The sequence below is a fragment of the Nansenia antarctica genome (assembly GCF_963989245.1).
Source record: "Nansenia antarctica genome assembly, chromosome: 9".
NCBI lineage: Eukaryota > Metazoa > Chordata > Actinopteri > Argentiniformes > Microstomatidae > Nansenia > Nansenia antarctica.
Genome location: NC_137679.1, coordinates 38,299,046 through 38,325,452, shown reverse-complemented (window position 1 = coordinate 38,325,452; position 26,407 = coordinate 38,299,046). Strand labels below are relative to the sequence as shown.

Here is a 26,407-nt window from a genome sequence, read left to right as displayed (position 1 = left end):
CAGTATCCATGGAAATGAACTCATCATGCCAACCGTCAGTATCGACCCAGAGAGCTGTCTTAAGACTGTTGGCTCGACTGGTGTCTCAAAGCCTGAGGCGCTGGTCTAACTTCAACAGGGTTGATTTGCTATGATGGATGAGTTCCTATCCAAGGGCGGCCACTGGCATAAACAGTCTAGGCGGTTGCTTAGGGCCACCACCGCTAGAGGGGGGGGCCACACTTTTGCCATCGATTTAGCACAAGCTACCATCCGCCAATCAAAAACTCTGCTACCCCCTGTCGACGAAACACCCGTCAATTCAAACGCTACCCCCCGTCCATCCGTCTGTCTGTCCGTCTGTTGACGAAACATCCGTCAATCCAGAACTCTGCTGCCACAATAAAAACATCTTGCTTAGGGCCACAAAAGTCCTAAGGCTGGGCCGGCTTCTATGACCATGGCAGGGCTGCTCCAGCATCTTAAGGGCCTATGCGGCGAACGTCTCAGACCTCCCCAACACAGGAAGTCACCCAGCAGTCTCGATGACATGGGACCCCTGATGAAGCCTTCCTCTGGGCTCTGGGGCCAGGGGATCAGAACACAGGCCTGTCTGCTCCATCTCTCTGTGTACGCTGGGGGGATTAGCACGGTCGCTAATGTAAATGCCTCTTTGTCTTGAGTGGTATAGGTTACATGTTGTCTGTGTTATGTTGAGACCGCACAACTAAAAGGAGGTGATGCCTAGCACACTTATACATTTGAACCAGAGGTTGAATGGGGATACTGTCAGTTCTATAAAGTATGTTAACAGTTCCCGAAATAACATTCTTTTTCATGATTTTTTTTCCTCACAGAAATCAGTTCCCATTACTGGACATCTTTGTGTGCCAGCTCCTAAATTAGGGCCGATGGAATTTTCTGGCAGGTTGTCCTGTTGGTTCCTCATAGATGTATGCTTATACTGTACTCCTTAAGTAATCAAAGTCACTTCCACCACCCCCGCTGCCGCCTGCCCTGGATAAGGTAGGAGCGATCCTCCTAATCCTAATCTACATGGCTGGCGTCAACCGGGCATTAAGCAACCTGGGCAGCGCAGATGCTATCTGGTGGGAACCAACTAACTCTGAGAGTGACATGGTTTACTCTCCGGCCACCCACCACAGTGGGCCGTGAGCGGTTTAGCGGTAGATAGCAGATACAGGACTGATGGCCAGCCAGTGCCTTCTCTTTGATATCCAATGGAGGATACCACCATCGCTGCCAGTTACATGCCACTGATAACCAAGCCCACGGAAAGGCTCTCTGCAGGGAACGCAGGAAACCAAGCCAGTATCCAGGGATCCCAGAGGTATGACTATGAACCAACCAACAACAGGCCTGGGAAGGGAGCGTTGAGATGGGAACTGCATCTATAATGAGGCTCCTTGTCCTGGCCTGACCCATCATGTCACAGAGAGGGTAACACCCCGGGCGAAGGCAAATAGGAACCATATGTGATCAGTGGGCCGTGGAGAGGTGGGTACAGAGGGTCTTTGTGAACTTTGTGTGGGTTGAAGCAGCCAGGGGAGGTTGGTGGAGGTAGACATCGGTGTCGAAGGCGTCAAAATTGATACCATTCCTCCTCATTCCATTCCATGCTTTACGATGAAGCCCGTCCGTCCTCCGATTTCTACTTCCACCAGCCTCCAGCTTCCTGGAAAAGTGAGGATGGGAAGTTGAGGATTTCCAGGACTTGGGCACCATCTTGAAACCTTTGCCTCTCATTTTCACCATGGAGCCCTTCTGTCTGACTTAATACATGTCTTCACAAAACACACATCACACGTTAATCTCACATTTTTCTTTTTTAATAAACTCACTGTTTGCCGTCTTTACTGTAGCCCTAATTATTAAGAGATTTATTTTACATTTAGGATAAACACTCGCTTGTGATCCAAGAGGCTTTAGTTTATTAAGTCAGAGACAGAGTGAGTGGATATGTTCATTGCGTATACCACCGTGTTTGAACAAGAGGGTGTGTGCTTTCTCTCTCCCTCTCTCAGCATCTTCGGCCCTGGTCAAAGAGGAGCCTTGTTAGTGCAAATTGTTGACCTTGCTGTTTATAAAATGCTCTTTTCATAAGCAGTATAGAGGCCCACTGTGACCCCACATAGCCCACAGTAGCTGCACTCTGCCTGGGCAGCGAGCAGGCCCGCGGCCAGAGGAGGTGTGGCCCTATACACACTCAGATGGGTTAGGTCCCACCGAAGGCGCTGGGAGACAGACTCCCTGCCTCTGACGTCACCAGGCCAGGAGCACAGAGCAAAGCGGGCCACAGCCGGTTCAGTGTCAAACAAGAGTGGTCTCACAGATCAGATGTGGGAACCGAACCGGAACGCATGTTTGGCGGATTGGTGGCCTGTTTGTTATTCCTTTCATTGTCTTGTACTGCAGCGTAGCCTCTGCGTTGTTGTTTTATTGCCAAAAATAAAGAACAAGAAACAAACACCCAAATACGGCAATTATGTGCAAACCAGGAGAGGCTGGTGGAGGCAGAAATAGGAGGACAGGCTCATTGTACTGCATGGAATGGAATGGTATCAAACATCAAAGACACCAGCTTGAATTTGCCCTGAGAGCGCCGGAGCGCACACTCTGACACTGGGGTTCAACATCATCAAGTCATTTGATAGGACAAGAGGCATTCCATGAGTGCTGATCAGATTTCCAGAGCGAATTTACAAACGCAGCCACCATTTCTCATTCCATTCCATGCATCACAATGAGCCCGTCCTTCGATTTCTACCTTCACCAGCCTCCTCCGGTGCAAAGTAGGGGGTCGCCCTAACCACCAGAAAAGCATCAGATATTGCTTTATCTCTCTGCTGAGTAAATTCTCCCTCAAGCAACCAGACTGTTATAGCATGGAAGGATCAGACGCACTGTCCCATTCCAGACTTTTTAGAGGTGACTATATTATTTGGATAGCATAAATTGAATGAATGAATGAATGAATGAATGAATGAATGAATGGACTTTATTGTCATTGCTACAGTACAGGTACCAAACAACGAAATTTAGGAGGGGTAAATTGTGTGTGTCATTTTTTTTTTTTTTTTTTTAATAAACAACTATTATCGATGAGTTTCACGTCATTAATGGTGCCAGAGCAAGACGTATGTGCCATGCATCCAGATGACCACAGACAGAGATGCTGAAGAGGTGTCTGCATCTAGCTGTACTTCTCATGCTGCCCCGCCAGAGGGCGCACTAAACCATGTTTTTCGGATTTGAATACAGCGGTTGGAAAGAAAAAAAGGTGTTTATTTTGTCTGTGGTTTGTCGTCATAGGTATACACACCTCTTTGGGTCGTTCCTTGTCTACCGATCCCTGCTCCTCTATTGGTTGATCTTTTTCATAATGAGTACAGTAGGTTGCAAGCTGTCATGTGTCTCGCTAGATGCAATTTTAAAACTCCAACTGTCGCCACAATATTGACAATAAAAAAAACGTTCTTTTTAAATTCTCTCTGCATGCAGTTTTGGGTTCTACATGCATGCCACTGTGGAGTTTAAACGACTCACTGACTCCTTTGTTGCACATTTGAAGGGAGAGACTTGCACAAGTCGTAATTCATAAAACAAACATTATTCCATACGGAGGTAGAAAAAAGATGTGTACAGATGTGAAGTTCTGTAGGGGGGTTCGGAGGGCATCTCTGATCCACCTGTAGACCTCTACGGCCAGCAGTTTGGCCTCGTCTCTTACTGCCTTTTCCCTGGACTCAAATAGCTTTGGCAAAACTTTCACTATGGATTTAGCAGTGACAGTCTTGGACGCAAATTCACTGGGGAGGGACAATTACATGAATTCAATAACTGTAATGTACACAGTATGATGCTATTACATACATCATTCAAAAGCAAATGTCTCCCCATACAGCACAAGGAATTACAAATGCATGCAAATCCTATATATACTAGAAGTGTTGAGAAGTGTTGAGTAGATTGGTAGTAAAAAGCATGTGGAATAATTATTTGTGTACAGTCCATTATATGTGCATATTTGTGAAATGTCATGTCATTTCACGAATATGTACATAATCATGATCAACGTTATATTGTGCATAGTTTCTGCAGCGTAATGTTTCCTTATTAATTCATGAAATTGGGATAAAACCTTGTGATCCCACAGTGAACAGTTGGCTCTTTTATTTTGAAGTCGCGAAAACCAAAGCGGAAGTCTTACTGTCGGACCCTGCCGGTTATTCCCGTGCTGAGAACACAGAGTCAAGCTGTCAGGGGAAAAGGGAGCAAACAGGCGTCAACCACTTTGCTTGTAAGTAACGGTACGATTCGACAGCTATATTTATGTGATTATGCATTAATATCTAGATTTTTGTGTGATATGTATTTGACATCCGCTCCATAGCGTGCATTGATTTAGGATTTAGGCTACACACTCGGGCAAAAAATGGCACGGACACAAAGTTGGCTGCGTTCGTAAATTCGCCGTGGGAATCTGATCAGCACTCATGGAATGCCTATTGTCCAATCAAACGACTTGGTCCCTTTATGACGTCGAACCCAGTGTGCGCTCCGGCGCTCTCAGAGCGAATTTACGAACGCAGCCAAAGTTGTTTACATTAGCGAGCGAGCTACTCTGTAGGTAGCTAACGGTGCTAGCTATCTCTCTACATCGCTGTCTGTCTAAACGAAAGGAACATGTTTCGGATCTGACAGTCGGGTTTGAAAGCTTATATTTGTCTAGGACGGTGTCGTTGGTACCTCGCTATAAATGCTCTGGTTTGGGTTACTAATGCTTCAATGGTGCCAGGCCAACTAAGCCCCGAATCAGCTTGGATGTTAGCCGGTTTGATGGAGCCAACAAGTGGGTCTCCTGTCTGGACCGTGCAGTGCAGCAAGGCGTTTGACCTCTTTGAACGTTGCCAATTTAGACACATTTGTTTTATTATGGTCTTCAAAATAATAATAAATAATAATAATAAAATAATAAATAAAATAGGACATGCAAAAAATGACCCACTAGTTGTTGTCTCAGAGTGTAGAGATATTCAACTCATTAGCTAGCTTGTACCTAAATACTGTTTTATTGTTAATCCTCAGCACTGAAATAAGAGCCTGGTCTTATGGACTGTTAGGCTGCTCTCCAACCTTCATAATCGTGTTGCCACAACGATCTACAGCATAAGGGTGTTGCAGGCCAACAATATCCTGCGATAAATGATATTTGCTTGAAAGAAGGGAATCTGGTTTAGTGTTAACAGCAACACCTTTCCGCACCTGACATTGATTCCAGGGGAGGTTGGTGGTCCTGTCCTCCGATCTCTGCTTCCACTAGCCTCAGCTGATTGATTGATTGATTGACTTTGAACTCCAACCTTCTGTTACAGACTGCCACTAACAGATGTTTAGCGTATCTGCCTATAGTCACGTCAATGTAAGTGTCAGTGACATGACATGACATGGCATGACAGGACACAATTAATTCTCATAACATTTTCAAATGTATTGCACATGAGCATACAGTACAGTCCATTTTGGGCCACATCATTGAGTTATCTGTGTCTGATTATGAACGACTGTTCTGTTGCTGTAAAGAACAGGTTATGCTGTATCAACTGGAGAAGCAGTCACCCTGAGTCACCCTATGGTGCTCTAGCAGAGTAAACAGGTGTAATAGAAGGATTTAAGCCCTCGCTCAAAAGCTCCTCAGTAATCCACTTAAGCATGGAAAGAGTTTACTTAAAATAAACTGGGTGCCAAGATGCAGAAAAAATTATCCCTTATGTTTACCTGGGTTTTAATTTGAATACCACGTTTTGTTTTACTTTATTAACTTTTTTTGGCATTTAGCCTTTATCCAAAGTGACTTATGACAAATAGGCTACATTTTGTCTAAGTAAGGGAATCATCTATCAGTCATCGCCAGAAAAAGTAATCTATGCTCGGGCCAGAGGCTATTGGCAGTCAAAAGATGTATCTGTGTACAGTATGTGTGAGTGAGAGAGATAGGCTACATTTTTCGAGAATATTTTCTCAGCGGATGGAACTTTCGGAAAGATAGGCTTATGAAGATGAGTCACCTTTAAGCATTATCCGTTTAGTTCCAACCTGCACTCAGTTCACCTATAGAGATGTTTTGCATTGATCCTCTATTGAGCATGTAGCCCAAGGGAGGCTGGTGGAACAGGAAATCGGAGGACGTGCTCTTTGTAATGCATAGAATAGAAGGCTACCATTCTTCCTACCATTCCATGCAATGGAATCCCTGATGTAGCCTAGACATACTTGGTGGAAGTGTGAGTATAGTTGTGAACATTAGATCCAGTCTATGCTCTTATTATTAGGAAAGGGCATTTGAAACGTTTTTTTGTCTGAGTTCTCGCGTTTATTTGTTTGTTTGTTTTTCGAGTAGAGACGGAGCGCAGATGGGAGGAAAAATGACTTGCGTTTCAGCAATCAGCTAACCCATCAGCCGAATGTGGGAGACTGGGAGTGTATCAAAAAGTGTATCCAGAGAACTAATTTGCTTTATTTGTAGCCTGATAGAAGCTACTGAAGGCAGACTTGACCATTGCTCCCCATTAAAGAAAAGATTGTCCTTTGAGCTTTCTCCACAGCAGCAGTGGTGGCCTCAGGTCTATTAGTCCTTTAAATGTTTGAGTTACTGTGTGGACTTTGCTACTGTCTTGCAGTCTCAGCCGAATTGAGCTGTCAGCCGTGTGTGATTGTGGCAGAAATCAAACACTGTTGTCCGTCTGTCTATTATGCCCACTTTGTGATGTAGGTTAACTGTCTATGGTCTCCTATGGTAGGTTAACTATCTATGGCAGGGGTCCCCAAACTACGGCCCGCGAGCCGAACACGGCCCACCCCCACACTTGGACCGGCCCTTTGAACAACGTCGCCCCCACACACTCAACAATGCCAGAAACATATTTTGAAAATTAAACTTTAAATATATGTTTTAATCATATCATATCTGTATTTGATATTAAAGGTTGGCTTTCAAATTAAAATGTCCCTTAGTTATAAACTATTTTCATTAATAACATTATTAGTTAGTTTCACCCGCCCACAGAATGCGGATCTATAGCAGGTGCACGCGAGCTAGAACGAAAATTCAGAGAGATGAAAAATGGCCAAACGGTTGGTAAAGAGAAAAGTTGATTCAGAATGCAGGGTTTTTAACCAACAGTGCACAAGTGATTATTATTGTTAAATGCAAAGAAGTTTGTCAATAAATGTATGAATGTGATCGCGGAGGAGGTGTGTCCCGCGGCACCAGATGAATTGAAACAATGGGGGATAGATAATGTAGATGCCCAGCTGCAGGAGAAAACAAAATAATTTGTTCATGATCTGTGTCAAGCAGGGTTTTTCCTGCATAGAGAATTATGAGGCGGCTGCCTCCGTCATATTTTAGCCGCCTTCAGCTCTCAACAAAACTCTGACGGTCGTATTTTCTACAAGCGTTTCTGTCATTTCTAACTGCAATAGCGGCACTGCGCCGACGTGGTGGCGGGGGCGCTGTTTCACAAATAAGTTAGCTTTCGTTTTTGCTAGCGAAATAGCTGATAGTTGATGTTGACTGCTCAAGGAGAATACATATTTGAAAGTACAGAATGCCTGAGAGCCTTATATTGCATTATATTACATTATATTTTGATCATCTGGTGGCTGAATATTGTGTTTTCCTTTACATAAATAATGACATTTCTACCATAAATTGATGCAGAAAGGTCACAAATTGGTGCATATCAATTCACCAGAATGGTAGAAATTAAGTGTTTGATGCTCGTTTAAGGACCCTCAGACAGCCCTGCTTCATGGGTCCCCCCGTGTATGATGAGGGTCCTCCCTCATGTATCAGACTGTAAAACTGATTATATTTCATTGACATATCACTATAGGTATAAATTCCATCCAAATTCAACTGTTTAGACTTTGTTTGCATCCACCAGTGCTCTCCTGCGCGCAATTGCTTTGCGCAACCGCCTCCATTTCACTCCGTTCCATATTATTTTATGTTAGAGACCGACCCAGGCCCCCCATCACAGAAAGGAAAAATGATGTGGCCCTCACAGAAAAAAGTTTGGGGACCCCTGATCTATGGTCTCCTATGGTAGGTTAACCGTCTGAACCGAATGAGCTTTTGGCTACATTTGGATTTGGCCTCATTTTGTCGGATGTTCTTCTTATTTTTTCTGGATACTATATAAATGCTTTTAGCCTAATTGAGTTCCTCTGGGCAGCGTCATTGTCTTTTAGTCGACCTGTCCACACAGCAATATTGGTTCCACATATTAGTGACCCGTAGTAAAATACTCACAAACAGAGTCACAATTACAAAACATTATTAAAGGATTACATTTTAATACTTTTCACATTCAATAGAGTTCCATTTTAGTTATATCAAGTAACAACATTACTCTTTACAAATCCGCTGTCTCAATACGAGATCCGATGGGGCTGTTGTGGCGTCCCTCGGAGCGCTCTAGGACATTGGCATGTTGGGGCAATGAATGGTTCCAGTGAACAGAGGGCCCAGCGGGTGATTGTAGACTGTGCCTGTCTATACTGGTCATCACGGTTCACTGGAGATGGCAGATCTCTCTCTGTTTTGCCACGTCATTCTGCTGATGCTAGGTCTAGCGGTGTAACATTAGCGTGGTGGAGGGGGGTACTTAACAGTATCAGTTGTTCATACCGTTCACTGTCTGCTCCCACAGACGAGCCCGCTCCACACACCCAGAGGTGGGAGGCTCAGTGTTCCTCACTTCCTCACTTCCCTCACAGCAATCTTTAGGTATGGAATTAGGCCCTGGAATTAGGCCAGTTTGGAATGGAACTAGGCCAGACCAGTCATTAACATAGATGCAACAAATAGGCAGCCCGGGAAATCCTATAGCCTATATCAGAGTTCCGGAATGTCCTCGTGTGATTTAAAGCCTACGTGTGTTTGTGTTTTATTTGTAGGATTATGTGTAACCCACAGGGGGACACGCTCAGAGCGATGGACTGTCGTGCGACGGTGATATCTGTCCCCGCGTGCCCCTGAGGTCACCTGTCCCGCCCTGCCCAGTAACACGAGACCTCGGACCGCTGAATGAAGAGTACGACTCCGGCAGCACCACCTCCTCAGAGACACTCTGAGACACCGTCACCCCCATTCTGATACCCCTTCTGAACACTTGTCGGCCCCCCCCCACCTCCCTCCCCCCAACCAACCAACCCCCTGTCTCATTTACCACCATTTACCCAGCCCAACCCCCCCACCACCTAGCCACCTCATCCCCCACACAGTCTGCCCTGCTCAGCTCAGCCCAGGTCGACTTCTAGCCTCCACCACCATCACCATCACCCCCTCCCCTCTTCTCAGGCCTCACACCCTACCCTTCCCCCCCACACCTCCCCCCCTCCCATCGGCGGCCCCCCCCTCTATACGGCGTGTCGGTGTGGTGGCGGTGTGATGGCGCTGCGGGACGCTGAGGGCTGCCGCCGCCGGGGACTGTGATGTCATCAGAGCCGTCCAGCCCGGGCGAGAGCGGCGCTCCTCCCAGATTCTACGTGGGCTGCGAGGACGATGAGAGTCTGGAGGGGCTGGAGGAGCAGGACTGCAGCATGAGGACAGACATGGAGCTGTACGAGGACGACGAGGACGCAGACTCAGTACGTACTAGTAGGATGTGGGCCAAAACCACGACTGCCAAACGCGGTCGCCGCAACTAAACACGACTGCACAAGAGACCACACACGACTGCATGACTGACTGACTTTAGTAGACCACGTGACCGTGAGGCAGGAGATTATCATTGTTCGAAAGACTAGATTCGACCACACAAGACTGTTATACAGTATCTGCCTCTCACGCGGATTAACCTTTCTTCCCTACCCCTTTCTTTCTTTCTTTCTTTCTGCTTGACTGTCCCTCCCCCCCTCCCTCCCTCCCTCCCTCCCTCCCTCCCTCCCTCCCTCCCCCCCTCCCCCCCTCCCCCCCTCCCTCCCCCAGCCACCGGAGCGACAGATCGTGGTGGGGATCTGTTCCATGATGAAGAAGTCCAAGTCCAAGCCCATGACCCAGATCCTGGAGCGGTTGTGCAGGTTTGAGTACATCACCGTGGTGATCTTCCCCGAGGACGTGATCCTTAACGAGCCCGTGGACAAGTGGCCCCTGTGTGACTGCCTCATCTCCTTCCACTCCAAAGGTCCAACACACACACACACACACACACACACGCACACACACACACACACACACACACACACACGCACGCGTGCGCACACAAAAGAAAGCACACACTGCATTTTACTGAAAAAGTGATTACACAGACAAAAGCTTTATGATGCACGCACACAACATCCCATTAGAGCACTTTCCTGTATCACTCAGCATTACGTAAGAATAAGCATGTTCAACCCGAGCAGGAGTCATTCTGACTAACACACAGCACCAACACCAACACCAACAACAACAACAACAACAACAACACCTGCATTTCCTGTTCTACCACTACATCTACCACTGTTTGACTTGCTAATGCAATGGTGAAGAATCGCGTGTGTACATACTGTACATGCATGAGTGCATACTTACAGTACGGCACAGTCACAGTGGAAGTAGGCTATGTGAATATTTTCCGGTTGACAAGGTTTGCTTGTACGATGCTCACGGCTGATACGTTTGACCTCGTAGGCTTCCCACTGGACAAGGCAGTGAGTTACGCTAAACTCCGGAACCCTCTACTCATCAATGACCTGAACATGCAGTACTACATTCAGGACAGGTATACACATACATGTATATCAATGGAACTGTGTATGAACATTTATGACAGGGGAATTGCTAAGTGGGCTACTTGGGAGGCCATTGAATTTGGCATTTAAAGTAGGTAACACTAGAACAGCCATGGGTGGGGTCATTTGACCAAGTGAGTAAAAAAAGAAAGTTATATCTTTGCACTCAATAAAATTTCAGGACCTTCCTTTCATGACTTTTCCTAGATATGTGCGTTCTACCACCCAGTATCCTTACATTTTCTAAATCACATCAGGATAAGCTAATATAAAGCTATTTAGCAGTTTTTTCTGTGTAGGAGGCAGGCTAATTTTCAATAGACAGCCAACTTGTGGTCGTTGTGTGTAAATAGCAGCATACCATTGTAAACCCGAGGCGGCCCTTATAGTAGGAAAAAAAGGCACGGCTGTTCAAGTGTTAAGCTGAGGGTGAGGGTTATGGTTAAGTTTAGCGGTTAGGGTTAAAGTCGTCCCAAGGATCCTACTTAGCACCTGCCTTTACGACAGTGACCATATGGGCGTCTCGGTCACGCTCACGGTGAACCCTTTATGTCCCCTTGTTTTGTTTCAGGAGGGAGGTGTACCGTATCCTACAGGAGGAGGGGATCGACCTACCGCGCTACGCCGTGTTGAACCGTGACCCAGATAAACCAGACGGTCAGTCAGTGTGCGGTCGACGCTTGTCGATCCCTGCCACGGTCTCGTCAGAGACGGTCAATATGCGGTCGATACTCAACAGTTTGTTATGCCCCCTCCGGTCACGCCCTGGCGGAGGTAGAAATCGGAGAACGGGGCTCATTGTAATGCAGGGGATCATTTTGTCATTCCCTTCCATGCAATACAATGAGGCCGTTTTTCCAATTTCTGCCTCCACCACCAGCCTCCCCAGGGTCACTCCTACCCTTTAGCTAGTCAAACGACTTTCACGACGAGGCCAAAAACAAACAAACCCAAAAAAAAAGGTATAAAACACGTTTTACCACTTATATCTTGTTTTTGTCCTTTTTGTCTAATCAAACCAATGCAAGGACAGACTTCTTGAAGTCATCTGTTGTGTTGCATCCTGAGCACATCAATCGATGGTTTATTTTGGTCTGGGGGTGGGGGGGGGGGTTAAATATAGCCTCTAATGTGAGTGTCTTGCGCCGGAGGAGGCTACAGTGATGTCCTGAGTGGTGTGACGTGACGTGGCGGGATGTGTCTGGCACTGACTTCCCCTTTAATACCTCGGACATCTCACACGCAGTCCCCGTGTGGAGGGATAATCTATTCGATTTTTCAATAGAAAGTCTCCATTGAAGGTACAATTTAGTCTCGGTTTAGAGTGTGTCTGGGAAACCGGCCCTTGGTGTCTCATCTCCTCCCCTCTTGACGCCAACATCTCCTGACCCTTTATTTATTTATTTATTTTAAGGTTATTTTGTTCTGAGTGGAGGCAGTCCCACTCATATTTTTCATTTTATTGGACAGAGATAGTGATAGGTCTGCGGGGTAGTGGTGGTCTAGTGGATAGTGAGTTGGACTTGTGATCGGAAGGTTGTGAGTTCAAATCCCGCCTGAAGCCACACCACTACTAGTGTGCCCTTGGGTAAGGCACTTAGCCCTCAGTTACTCCAGGGGGAATGTCCCTGTAATTCGTAATTGTAAGTCGCTTTGGATAAAAGCGTCTGCTAAATGGCAAAATTAATTAATTAATTAGTGAAGGTAGACAGGAAAGTAAGGAGGGGAGAGGGCATGTCAGTCAGCAGGGCATGGGCCGGATTCGAACTCATGCCGACATGGGCATAATGTGTGCATTGTAGACCGTGGTGCTAGACCACTGGACCACCCCAGGCCATCACCAGAGCCTCTATTGAAAGAATAGAAGTCATCTAACACAATCAAGTACTGTATGAGGGCAGTTTCCCATTAGTGGGATTCTGTGTGATGAAGTTTGCTGCCGTGCTGTCTGGACTGTATAAGGTGAAACCATAGAATTCAAATGAATCAATGGATGAAACTTTGGTCTGACAATATGTTCCTCTCTCTCTCTCTCTCTCTCTCTCTCTCTCTCTCTCCCTCCCTCTCCCCCTCTCAGAGTGTAACCTGGTTGAAGGAGAGGACCACGTGGAGGTGAATGGCGAGGTGTTTCCTAAACCCTTCGTGGAGAAGCCCGTCTGTGCTGAAGACCACAACGTCTACATCTACTACCCCACCTCGGCTGGCGGGGGCAGCCAGCGGCTCTTCAGAAAGGTCCGTCCGTGTCTGTTAAGTCTGCTAACAGATGAGAGAGAGGAGGCCTGGCTGTTTCCAGACCTGGCTTTTATCCTCCTCACGCTCCTCCACCCCCGTAGCCTCAAGTCACTTATAATGGCTGTTATTTAAGGGCACGTTAACAGTTCAGAAATAGACCCCGGCTATGTAAGAAGCCACACCCCTCCTCTCTGTCTCTCTCTCTCTGTCTCTCTCTCTCTGTCTCTCTGTCTGGTAATAAGCAGGACGGAACATTGTGTTCCGGCAGAGAAGAACGTCATAAATCAGCGTTCTAGATCAAAGGGACAGAACCCTCTGGTTCCGATGTGGGCAGCGGAGATTGTTTAGAGGTCAAAGTTAGCATCTGTTATGTCTTATCCAGAGGGTAGGGGGGGCATGGATATGAAGATGACACGAACAATGAAGATGTTTTTATTAAGTCGCATAGCAAAACCTGCGCACACACAGATGTTATGACTATGACTGTAATCCTGCTATAGATGATTTATGACTCTCAGGATATTTCTTTCCTGCTTTGTATAGATGTACTCGATATCCCCTTCCTGTGTTTATTCAGCGCGATCTGACTTTACATTCTCAGAGCGCTTTCAGGAACTGTTGTTAAACCTCGTAATAGAAACATGCAGCATATAAAATGTATTCTTTGTCAAGTTTTATAGTTTCGCAACCTCAATGTCTGGTTTAATCGTTATTATCATCAGCAACGTTGCTCTCAGCCATGTCTACTGATAAATCACACTGAGTGCCTCACAGCTAAATTTAAACCTGAATCTTCATATCAATCAGTCTGATTATCTCTACATAACATCTCTTTTCCTGTTAACACTAGTACAGCCGTGCCTTTTTTACCTACTATAAGAGCTGCCTCGGGGGTCAAATGACCATAGTCTTTACAATGGAAAGCTGCTATTTACACACAATGACCACTAGTTGGCCGTCTTGTAAATTAGCCTGCCTCCTACACGGAAAAACTGCAAAAATATATTTATACTAGCTTATCCTGATGTGATTTTTTTTAATATAAGGATACTGGGTGGTAGAACGCACATATCTAGGTGACCCCACCCATGGCTGTTCTAGTGTTAAAGGCTACATCATATGAAAGCCAGCATCTAGAAATGGAAAAAAAAGCCTTTACCTACATCCATTTTCAGTCCGCACACACAAGCGCTTTCCTTTGCTGAGGTGGACGGTTGATGAAGAGATGGAGGTTCTCTCAGATCTAACACTGTGTTTCTCTCTCAGATCTAACACTGTGGTTCTCTCTCAGATCTAACACTGTGTTTCTCTCTCAGATCTAACACTGTGGTTCTCTCTCAGATCTAACTCTGTGTTTCTGTGTTTCTCTCTCAGATTGGGAGCCGCAGCAGTGTGTACTCCCCAGAGAGCAATGTCAGAAAGACCGGCTCCTACATCTATGAAGAGTTCATGCCAACGGACGGCACAGACGTAAAGGTGTGTGTGTGTGTGTGTGTGTGTGTGTGGAGTCCTGCAGTCCTGCATATATCTGTGTTGTGATGTACTTAAATTGTAGTGTGTGTGTGTTAGTGTTGCACGATATACCGGTACCAACGATATACCGCGGTGCCAAAATGTCACGGTGCCTACTATACCATAAGCTTTATACAACGGTACTACCGTGGAATACTATACTACCGTGTTGAACACGGTACCAGCGGGGCAACTCATAACACTTTCGGCTGCGTTCGTCAATTCGCTCCGAGAGCGCCGGAGCGCACACTGGGTGCAACGTCACAGAGCGACCGATTCGTTTGATTGGACGAGAGGCGTTCCGCGAGTGCGGGTCAGATTTCCAGAGCGAATTGACGAACGCAGCCTTTATCGCGACTACCCATCGCGTTAGCTTTGTCGGCTAACAGGTTAGCAACCTCAAACGTTGTTCCTATGGTTCCTGCGAGCTCAGTGGGCATTAACTAGAAAATTAAAACCACTGAGTTTTCTCAAGTTGAGTTAAGTCTTGAGCTACAGTTTGGAAGTAGCCCTCTATTTTTTTGATAAGCCAGTGTTTGCTTTTACTTTTCAAGTTCGTGAAAAAGACCCCACAGACGGACAGACATACAGACACAGAAAGACAGACAGACACACACACACACACACACACACACACACACCTACTTTGCTATACTCTTGCAAAAGGCCAGTTGGTCTGTTTGATGTTTCAAACTACTTATTAATAAACATGTTATTCACAAAAATATCGGTTTCAGTACTTTTACTTACCTGTAGAGTTACAGTGTAATGCATTAAATGCATGTTATTCATGCACCACTCATTAAGTTATTGTAACTTGTATAAATACATTGCATGTTCATAAAAATAAAAAGTGTTACAAAAGTGCCGCGGTATCGCGATACTACTCAGTATCGTGATACTTGGGCTGGTATAGTATCGCAGGGTAAAATATTGGTATCGTGACAACACTAGTGTGTGTGTGTGTGTGTGTGTGTGTGTGTGTGTGTGTGTGTGTGTGCATGTGCGTGTGCAGTCCTGCATATATCTGTGTTGTGATGTACTTAAATTGTAATGTGTGCGTGCGTGTGTGTGCCCGCAGTCCTGCATATATCTGTGTTGTATGTACTTAAATTGTAATGTGTGTGTGTGTGTGTGTGTGTGTGCAGTCCTGCATATATCTGTGTTGTGATGTACTTAAATTGTAATGTGTGTGTGTGTCTGCGGAGTCCTATATCTGTGTTGTAATGTACTTAAATTGTTGTGTGTGTGCGCGCGCGTGTGTGTGTGTGACTGCAGGTGTACACCGTGGGTCCGGACTACGCCCACGCCGAGGCCCGTAAGTCCCCGGCCCTGGACGGCAAGGTGGAGCGGGACAGCGAGGGGAAGGAGATCCGCTACCCAGTCATGCTCACCGCCATGGAGAAGCTGGTGGCCCGCAAGGTCTGCCTGGCCTTCAAGGTCAGCCATGGCTCCTCCTTAGAGGGGGGCTACGTCGGTTGGAGCTCGTTGGGGGATCGTAACACGATGTGTTTTGGGGTTCCGGGGGGGTTACTTGCATGGGGCCACATACACACAGAATGATAATCTGCTCTTATTTGCTGTTGTTGTTGTCGCGAGTCTGGACACGTTGCGAGTCTCGACGTTGATGTTGCGTAACTGTTAGCTTAGCACGTCGATTAATACAGGGAGTGGAGGAGTAGATACGACCTGTAGAGGTTGTGTCTGTCAAACACTTGATCGGGGAAAGAGGTCGGTGGAGGTCGAAATCGGAGGACGGGCTCATTGTAACACACAGAACATTTCCATGCGTTACTGTGAGCCTCTGTCCTCTTGGTTTTCCCACCTCTGTCAGCCTCCTCCTTTTTCCCTGAAACCCTGCTGTGCGTTCTCCACACGACGCCCTTCTCGACGACACTGCGTGATATTAAAGACGGGGGGGGTGACTCGATCTCTCGAAATGTGACTCACCGACAATTCCGTCACTCTCCTTCTCGCTGCAGCAAACGGTGTGTGGGTTTGACCTCCTGCGGGCCAACGGACACTCCTACGTGTGCGACGTCAACGGCTTCAGTTTCGTGAAGAACTCCATGAAGTACTACGACGACTGTGCCAAGATCCTGGGGTAGGCCGAGCCACGCCAGCCAGCGGCTATTTCTGTCATATTGTATTTGAGGGTGGTTACCCTGTGCCGGGGGTGGGGGGGGGGGGGGGGGCGGCGGCTTGATCCCAGAGGGACCTCACTGTCCTCACTGTTAGCAGGCTTGGATTCCTGGCTTGTTCTGGCTTGTTCTGTCAGCTGTCTGATTGAACTGTTTGTGACTTGTGACTATTGAACTGATTGTGTCTATGTTGTTGCCTAAGTGTTTGTGTTAGGTATTTTTGAAGTGGATTTATGTTTTATCTTTACTGGAAAATGCATTTGATCTCAATGAGACTACCCCTGGATAAATAAAGGTTGAATAAAATATAGATCCTTAGTTTTTTAGTGATAGCAGACAATTCAGATGTTGGTTTGGTAGTGATGGCCCATGAGTTGACGGTATCTCTCTTCTCTCTTCTCTCCTCTCTTCTCCTCTCTCCTCTCTCCTCTCTCCTCTCTCCTCTCTCCACTCTCCTCTCTCTCCTCTCTCCTCTTCTCCTCTCTCCTTTCTCCTCTCTCCTCTCTCTTCTCTCCTCCTCTCTCTCTCCATGTAGGAATATCGTGATGCGAGAGCTAGCTCCACAGTTCCACATCCCCTGGTCCATCCCCACAGAGGCAGAGGACATCCCCATAGTCCCCACCACGTCTGGGACCATGTGAGTTACACCACACTCAGCTAAGCACGAATCCAGTCTCTGACAATGAAAATCATTCATTGTGAAGATCAGATCATTCGGAGGCAAATGACGTTTGTTCTTATCAGCCATATAGTCCTTTACCACATTTGTCATTTTCTATGCCCTGCAACTCTGGGTGTGATGTATTTTAATGTAACACAATGTCACAAACAACATTTCCTCAAGAGGATAATAAAGTCATAATCTTATTGTATACGTCCATCCCCCCACCCCCCACTCAGGATGGAGCTGCGCTGTGTCATAGCGATAATTCGTCATGGAGACAGAACTCCCAAACAGAAGATGAAGATGGAAGTGCGGAACCCCATGTAAGTTCCGTCTGTTCCATGGAATCTATTCAGTTTCATATAGAAATGACGACCCTGTATATATACACTATGAGTGAATCTCTCTCTCTCTCTCTCTTTCCCCCATATTTAGGTTTTTCGAATTATTTGAAAAATACGGCGGTTACAAGACAGGGAAGTTAAAGCTGAAGAAGCCCAAACAACTGCAGGTATGGTACCTAACTACAGCACGTGGGGGCCTCCGCACGGCCACCATTTTGTTTTGTATTGTCATTTTTCGATATCCGATTTCAAATGTATTCCTGCGAATAAAGAAGAATAAAAGTTGTGTGGGAAAAAGCTGCTTTTGTGATTTTTTATAAATCTCCTTTCGATGCTGGCTCTGTAGGAGGTTCTGGACATAGCCCGCCAGCTGTTGGCAGAACTGGGGCAACACAACGACTGTGAGATCGAAGAGAAGAAGTCCAAACTGGAGCAGCTGAAGACGGTGCTGGAGATGTGAGTGACAGGTCGTAAAACTGGGTATTTGGCACACGTTCTCACCTGGGGCCAATTTAACTTTCTGGGCCATTTTAGTGCCTCGAAACTGCATCAAAGTACATCTGCAGAAAAAAAGAAAAAAAGATGGAATACCGAATACACAACGACAGTATGTTCTGTCAGTCAGAGTGCTCAAACTGGAAAGTGGTGTGTGTGTGTGTGGTCCCATAACACAGAATTGGTGTCAGAAATGTCTCCCACTTAGTATAATTATTTGGTTCGTGAGATTGAGAACTGGGAGAAGCTCCACAGTAAAAACCTTTTGGCCGTAGGCTAACGTGCATTTCGATGACGCCCACGAAAAACCCTCAAGGCGATCATGGTTTGTGTACCGCAATGTATAAGCCCTGGGCTAGGCTTTGCAGTCATGTGGAGTTTCAAGTTCACACGATCACAAAGTGGTTTACTCCATAAACCCATGGTGTATTTGATGCTGTGCTGTGGATCCATACAAGGCCGTTCCCGGGCTGACCGTGACGCTGTCGCCAGCCCCAACCACATGGAACAGAGACACACAGTGCAGTTGTTTCTCTTGCCTGTCTATAAAACAGTTTATATGGGAAGGAAATGAACCGGCACATGGTGCTTTCAGAGGAATCTCTCTCTCTCTTTTTTTCCCTCGCTCTCTCTCTCTCTCTCTCTCGTTCTCTCTCTCTTGCTCTCTCTCTCTTTCTTTCTCTCTCTCTCTCTCTCTCTCTCTCTCTCTCACACTCTCTCTCTCTCTCTCTCTTTCTCTCTCTCTCTCATATACACACACTCATCTCCCCACACACACACACACACACACACACACACACACAGACACACACACAAGCACACACACACCTGCCCTTGGCGGGGTCACTGTGACATGTTTTTATTGAAACATGATAATGACTAATCACCTGTTTCTATATTCAACAAGGCTGCCGCGTCGCATCGTCCCTGTCCTCACACAGGGCAGGCAGCTGTAGACGTGCGGCCTTTGATACCGTTCCTCATTCCATTCCACGGATTACAATGAGCCCGTCCTCCCATTTCTACAGCACCTCCACCAGCCTTTGACCAGACAATGCTTTGGCCCCAAACAGAAACAAACTGGTGGCCAGTCTATTGAAATACAATGACTAGACAATTCGGTTGTTAAGTCGTGACGTGTTTCCGGGTCCAACGTTGGCTGAGGCGCTCTCTTCGAAATGCTGCAGTAATAATAATAATTTGTATAGCGCTTTTCCGAGGCTCAAAGACGCTGACAATATGGGGAAAACGGGAAAGTGCTGTGTCCCTTGTTGTATGAATAGATCCGAGTCTAAAAAACGATTGAACTGTCATTCTACCGCTTTAGTACACTGGTACTCTGGTGCGGGGAATTTTTTATTTGGACCCGGAAATTGCTAAACGTCACGCCTGACGTCAGACTTAACAACCGAATAGGAACTAAAGGGAAATGCCCCCTTCTCTTTTTTTTTGTATTCCTGTTTTTTCCTCAGGTACGGCCATTTCTCTGGGATCAACAGGAAAGTGCAGATCACCTACCTGCCCCATGGGCAGCCCAAAGCCTCCAGTGAGGAAGAGGGTATGTGGGAAAACTGTTGGAGACTTTTGACAACAGCTGGTGAAAGTGGGAACAAGTCGGCAACCAATCAAAAATGTTCTGACTTTTATTCTGAAAATGTAAATAAATGTCAACGTTGTTGAAAATAAATGACATGCAATGCAATGGATTCGATGCTACTACCTAGTTAGTGTAGAGTAGTGGGGATTACTCACCGAATCCATTGCATTGCGATATTTTGCCTTGACTAGTGATATATGAATATCTTTCTTAGTCAGGTGGCCGGAAATGACATATGATGACTTAGAGAGAAGGTTGAATCGTAATCATTGTATTAGGCAGATCTGAGTTACATTCTCTGTACAGATGTTTCCAAGGCAGCATGCTCTGTTAAGTCCAAGCTTTAAGCATGGCTACGACATAGGAGATGCCGAGCATGGCTGCGGCATAGGGAATGCAGAGCAAAGTACAGATGTTTGTTACAGCTTATATACTTGTTCTCAGAGAGGGAATAGCTTTACCTCGTAACTTACAATACTGACATTAGTTCCCATACATGGCTCTATCCTGTGTCCATGCTGTCCTTTCTGCTGACTGGGCAAGGCTCCTATGTCCTTAGAGTTAAACTGGTCTCACTGTTACTTGATATGGTATATGTGCCTGCTCCTAAGGATGTGTTGTTTGCTACTGAGAGTGGTCAGTTTAAAGTATGTTAAACTATGAGTATTGCAATATTTGCTAGGCACACACAATTGGCATATAGTCACACAAAAACGCATCATATCAACTAGCGAGTGTGTGATTTTTCAGCAACGTTGACATTTATTTAAATTTTTCAGAATAAAAGTCTGAACATTTTTGTCGGTTGCCGACTTGTTCCCGCTTTCCCCAGCTGCTGCCACATATGTACATACATGTGATATGCCTGCTTAGTTTACGGCACCAGCCTCCCCTTTGGAGATACCCCTGGTAGACCCTGTAGTCTCACCTGGCCTGGGGGTGTGTGTGTGTTCCAGACGCGTGTAAGGAGGCTCCGTCTCTGCTGCTGGTGCTGAAGTGGGGCGGGGAGCTGACCCCGGCGGGCAGGGTACAGGCTGAGGAGCTGGGCAGGGCCTTCCGCTGTATGTACCCTGGAGGACAAGGTGAGACACACACACACACACACACACACACACGATACACACATGCTACACACAGCTCACAAACACAGTGCTCACATGATACACACAAACACACACACACACACACACACACACACGATACACACAGCACACAAACACAGTGCTCACATGATACACACACACACACACACACACACACACATGTATTTCAGTGTGTTTAAGGTAGAGCATTTTTCCTTTCAGAAGGAATGAGAGTTTTACCATTTGTTTAATTGTCAAATACAGTCTGCTCATAGTGTTCCTCCACCACCACATATCCAGTCATGCCACTGACCTGGTGAGGTCAGAACAGGTGTCTGTGAGCAGGGCTGTGCATCTGAACAGGTGTCTGAGCAGGGCTGTGCAAAGCACTTTGAGCTGCATTTCTTGTAGGAAAGGTGCTATATAAATAAAGCTTTACTTACTTACTTACCTGAACAGGTGTCTGTGAACAGGGCTGTGCAGGGAGACAGGGGGGGATAACCTCAGCTGCAGGGACTGGGCAAATCCCAAAATGTCGCTAAAGTTAAAGTTGTTTTAATCTAAACCGGCAGTCCAATCAATGCATATACTCAGTTTGTAAGTGAATTAACAGAATTGAATTTTCCCTTGAATTGACCCTTAACCCTGCTAATTCCTTAATAATGGTCCAGTGTGAATATCACACATGTTCTAAGCCGAATGCTGATCCAATACTAACAGCTAAATGTGTTTCATTTAGTCGGCTTCATTCAGTGTTGATGTTCTCAGACTGATGTCCCGATCTATCTCTTAAAGGGATACTACACTCCAAATCTATCTCTTAAAGGGATACTACACTCCAAATCTATCTCTTAAAGGGATACTACACTCCAAATCTATCTCTTAAAGGGATACTACACTCCAAATCTATCTCTTAAAGGGATACTACACTCCAAATCTATCTCTTAAAGGGATACTACACTCCAAATCTATCTCTTAAAGGGATACTACACTCCAAATCTATCTCTTAAAGGGATACTACACTCCAAATCTATCTCTTAAAGGGATACTACTCTCCAAATCTATCTCTTAAAGGGATACTACACTCCAAATCAGTTCTTGTTGTCTGAATCAGTCCATTCTCAATACATTCTCTAACAACCGAGGGTGTAATTGTCCACGTTTTGAAGATGTTGACACCGTAGTTTTTTTTCTTCTGTTTTGTTTCAGGAGACTACGCCGGGTTCCCTGGCTGCGGGTTGCTACGGTTACACAGCACTTACCGACACGACCTCAAGATCTACGCGTCTGACGAGGGCAGGGTGCAGATGACCGCTGCGGCCTTCGCCAAGGTAGCTAAGGGGTCAGGGGGTGAGAGGAATGACATTTACATTTTAGAGCGTTGTTCTTTAGCTGACACAAGGTGTGTGTGTGTACGTCTGTACGTGTGTGTGTGTGTGTGCGTCTGTGTGTGTGCGTCTGTGTGTGCGCGTCTGTGTGCGTGTGCGTGCGTCTGTGTGTGCGTGCGTCTGTGTGTGTGTGCGTCTGTGTGTGTGTGTGCACGCGTCTGCGTGTGCCAGGGTCTGCTGGCGTTGGAGGGGGAGCTGACGCCCATCCTGGTCCAGATGGTGAAGAGCGCCAACATGAACGGCCTGCTGGACAACGACAGCGACTCCCTCAGCGGCTGCCAGCACCGGGTCAAGGCCCGCCTCCACGGCATCATGCAGAAGGACCAGGAGTTCACAGAGGAGGACTACGATAGGGTAACTAAATCGCCAATCTCCCGGGGGGGGGGTTGGGGCAGCACTCGAGTTGATCAGCACTCGGATGGCATCCCCCCTGAAATAAAAACGGTCAAAATCATCCCCCTTCTAAAACTGCCATCCCCCCTTTCCATCCCTTATGTCATTCATAACATTTTTATCAATGAACGTGGTATTACTGCTATTTAACATTTACTTTTGCGCATATTGAGTAAAATACTGTGGGCGAGGGGTCACGCACACATGCAATGACATTTTTACCAGGTCTCTGACACTGAAGTCACTGACGCTGTGGGGATGCTAAAATTGTCCCTATATCATAAAATCCACCATCCCCCCTGATTTTCTTTTACAACTTGAGTACTGGGGGGGGGGGGGGGGGATCCAATCCTAACCCCTCCTCTCTTGGAATGTGTCTCCCTGCCCTGGGGGGAAGGGGTCTAAGGCAGCGCGTGATGGTGTCAGAGAGGGAGAAGCTAAGTGGTGTGAAGTGGCGGGTGGGTTTTGTCAGGATGATGCTAACTGCTAATCTGCTTTTGTGGTATTATCCCTTTGATCATGCGGCGGGGGTCGCTAATTAGTGCTGATATAATGAAAGCAGCAGGGAGGATTTAGTTTTTTTTAAGTTACTGTTCGTTAACGAATAATAACGGCCCTTGTTCTTTTAGAAAGTCATGGCAATGTAAAAGTTGTTCTGTGCTTTCGTAATAAAGCGCCGGTCGACGGTCCTCTGGTGTTCTCTCACTGTCCTCCACGCAAACACTTAGAATTAGACTAATAGTGTGTGTGTGTGTGTGTGTGTGTGTGTGTGTGTGTGTCTGTGTCTGTGTCTGTCTGTGTGTGTGTGTGTTCTCCTCCTAGCTGGCCCCTACCTGCAGTGCCTCGGTGGTGAACTCCATGAAGATCGTGGAGAACCCCGTGACCACGTGTGACCAGGTCTACACCCTCATCCAGAGCCTCACCTCCCAGATACGCAAGAGGCTGGAGGACCCCAAGTCTGCAGGTGGGACCCCCCAAAACCTCACCTACCCATACACTTACTGTCCCAAGGTGACGTTGACCTCTGGACATCACCCACATAACTAATGAATGAATGAATGAATGAATGAATGGTCTTTATTGTCATTGATATAGTACAGGTACCAAACAACGACATTTATTTATATAATATTTATATAATATCCCTCCTCTTCTTCCATCTCTCCCTTGTTCCTCTACCTGCCCCTCTTCCTCTTGATTCCTTTTTCACCTCCTCTTCCTCCTCCCCCTCCCCCTCTTGAACCCCTCCTCCTCCTTCTCTCCCTCCTCTTCCATTACTCCTCCTCCTCCTTCTCCACCTCTTCCATCTCTCCCTCATACCCCAACCCACCTTCCCTTCCCTCCTCCCCTCCCTCCTCCTCCATTCCTCTCCTCCTTCTCCTCCTCTTCCATCTCTCCCTCGTACCCCACCCACCCTCCATCCCCCCCCCCCCCCCCCCCCCCCCCCCATGCAGACCTGCAGCTGTACCACAGCGAGAGCCTGGAGCTGATGCTTCAGCGTTGGTCCAAGCTGGAGACGGACTTCCGCATGAAGAGCGGCCGCTACGACATCAGCAAGATCCCCGACATCTACGACTGCGTCAAGTACGACGTGCAGCACAACTCCACCCTGGGCCTGGAGGACACCCTGGAGCTGTTCAGGCTGTCTCGGGCCCTGGCCGACATCATCATCCCACAGGTGAGGGAGGGATGGAGGGAGGGAGGGGCGGAGGGAGGGAGATGGGGGGAGGGAGGGAGGGAGGGACGGAGGGAGGGAGAGAGGGAGGGAGGGAGATGGGGGGAGGGAGGGAGGGAGGGAGGGAGGGATGGAGGGAGGGAGGGACGGAGGGAGGGAGGGAGGGATGGAGGGGCGGAGGGAGGGAGGGAGATGGGGGGAGGGAGGGGGATGGGGGGAGGGAGGGACGGAGGGAGGGACGGAGTGAGGGAGGGACGGAGGGAGGGACGGAGTGAGGGAGGGACGGAGAGAGGGACGGAGGGAGGGAGGGGGGAGGGGGGGAGGGAGGGGCGGAGGGGCGGAGGGAGGGACGGACGGAGGGAGGGAGGGAGATGGGGGGAGGGAGAGAGATGGGGGGATGGGGGAGGGAGGGGAGGGAGGGAGAGAGGGACGGAGGGACGGAGGGAGGGATGGAGGGAGGGAGGGAGGGGCGGAGGTAGGGCTGGGTATCGCCACTGATTTCCCAAAACGATTCGATTCCGATTCACAGCTCGATTCACAGCCCGATTCGATTCGATTCACGTTTCGATTCGATTCGATTCGATTCCGATTCGATCTAGTTACAATATACATTTTTTGCTTGAATATGAAAGAGATTCTCTGAACTAATGCTATAAATGGTTCAAGGAACCCTATAACATGTATCATTGTTAAACATATCAATGAATTGACTCCAAAGCAGTTACATGAATGTACTTTTTATTTACATATGACTTTGCTTTTGTCCAGCTCATCTCTATCGTCACATTTTTTAAATCCAAAATGCACCCAGACATCTGACTTTAAGGCCCAATCCCAATTCACCCCTAGCCCTTCGTTTTCACCCCTATGGCTCGATTTGCGCGTTCACGTTTAGGGCGAGGGCTGTCTCAATTCATATTTCGTCGAGGGCTAGGGGTAAGGGGGAGGGCTAACTATTACTTCGTTTCGAGGGATTTCAGGACCAGACTAGCTTCGAAGGGCTAACGGTACGCTACCCCTTGATACCAGGATGCATTGCGAATCATCTACAGAAATCTTATGTCGCTCTATTCAATGCGGAAATGTCATTTTAATTCTCTGTAATTACTTATTAATAAAGATTTGAAAAATTATGATAACCATCTTATTGTCTTAGTTTAATGTCATTACAATGCATTATAGACCTTTTATTTATAACACGCATAACCCAAAAATCGCTTTTATGTCGGTGCTGTGTCTAACGTTACAGTAACGCAACGCTGCATGACAGTCGAGCATTTCAGAGATGTACAGTCATAAATCAATTATTACCTGTGGCGTTTGACAGCGGATGATGGTACACATATGTAAAGTTATCTATCAAACGTTCGGCTGACTTGTACATGATGCGCATTTTGACCTATTTCCACCCGCAATCTATCCGAGCAGTTGTTATTATGTAATATTATTAATGGGTTGTATCATTCATTTCAATGCATTATAGAACCTTGTTCTTTATAACAAGCACAACAACAACAAAAACGTTATCATGCCGATGTGCTGTGTGTCTAACGTTACAAGCTGATTTGTGCATGACAGCCCGCGCATTGACATTTCCATGTCTGATGTCTAATGTCTGTTGTACTAATGTCATTTCAATGCATTATAGACCTTTTCTTTATAACAAGCACAACAACAACAAAACGTTATTATGCCGATGTGCTGTGTGCTGTGTGTCTAACGTTACAAGCTGATTTGTGCATGACAGCCGCGCATTGACATATTTCCATGTCTAATGGCATCATGACACGCGAAATGTAACTACAGTTAAGGATACGCGTAAAGGATGATGATATATCACCGTTCGACTCTACTGAGAAATGTTTCCGCTTATTTGTCATCTCTCCTTCACAGGCAAATGTGGCCGCGTCCCCAAGAGATCCTCTTTCTACGTTTTTGACCACCACTATGATGGATTGATTTTTGGATTCTAGACGACGAATTGTTCTGAGAAAGGCGCTTGGTAACGTGATTTTTGACAACGCTTTATGACTATTGATGGACTGGTTGTTTTGGTTGGAGTCATTCATTGTCATTAAATTCATTGTCATTATTGCGATGTC

The 26,407-nt window shown here is 46.7% G+C and overlaps 1 protein-coding gene across 1 annotated transcript in view; it reads left to right on the top strand.

Annotated features, from left to right (window-relative positions):
- Positions 1 to 9,501: 9,501 nt before the first annotated feature.
- The window catches only part of ppip5k1a (diphosphoinositol pentakisphosphate kinase 1a), a gene marked incomplete at its 5' end in the record, with an annotated part of 37,882 nt that continues 20,976 nt past the window's right edge, over positions 9,502 to 26,407 (top strand). The window contains 18 exons of the mRNA XM_080539748.1: positions 9,502 to 9,657; positions 9,998 to 10,193; positions 10,682 to 10,772; positions 11,354 to 11,439; positions 12,860 to 13,014; positions 14,389 to 14,490; positions 15,805 to 15,966; positions 16,509 to 16,630; positions 17,203 to 17,304; positions 17,568 to 17,654; positions 17,767 to 17,842; positions 18,022 to 18,131; positions 19,643 to 19,728; positions 20,724 to 20,849; positions 22,059 to 22,180; positions 22,409 to 22,591; positions 23,453 to 23,594; positions 24,085 to 24,308. Coding sequence (XP_080395874.1) covers positions 9,502 to 9,657; positions 9,998 to 10,193; positions 10,682 to 10,772; positions 11,354 to 11,439; positions 12,860 to 13,014; positions 14,389 to 14,490; positions 15,805 to 15,966; positions 16,509 to 16,630; positions 17,203 to 17,304; positions 17,568 to 17,654; positions 17,767 to 17,842; positions 18,022 to 18,131; positions 19,643 to 19,728; positions 20,724 to 20,849; positions 22,059 to 22,180; positions 22,409 to 22,591; positions 23,453 to 23,594; positions 24,085 to 24,308 — 2,328 coding nt within the window. The remainder of the gene's footprint in view (positions 9,658 to 9,997; positions 10,194 to 10,681; positions 10,773 to 11,353; positions 11,440 to 12,859; positions 13,015 to 14,388; positions 14,491 to 15,804; positions 15,967 to 16,508; positions 16,631 to 17,202; positions 17,305 to 17,567; positions 17,655 to 17,766; positions 17,843 to 18,021; positions 18,132 to 19,642; positions 19,729 to 20,723; positions 20,850 to 22,058; positions 22,181 to 22,408; positions 22,592 to 23,452; positions 23,595 to 24,084; positions 24,309 to 26,407) is intronic.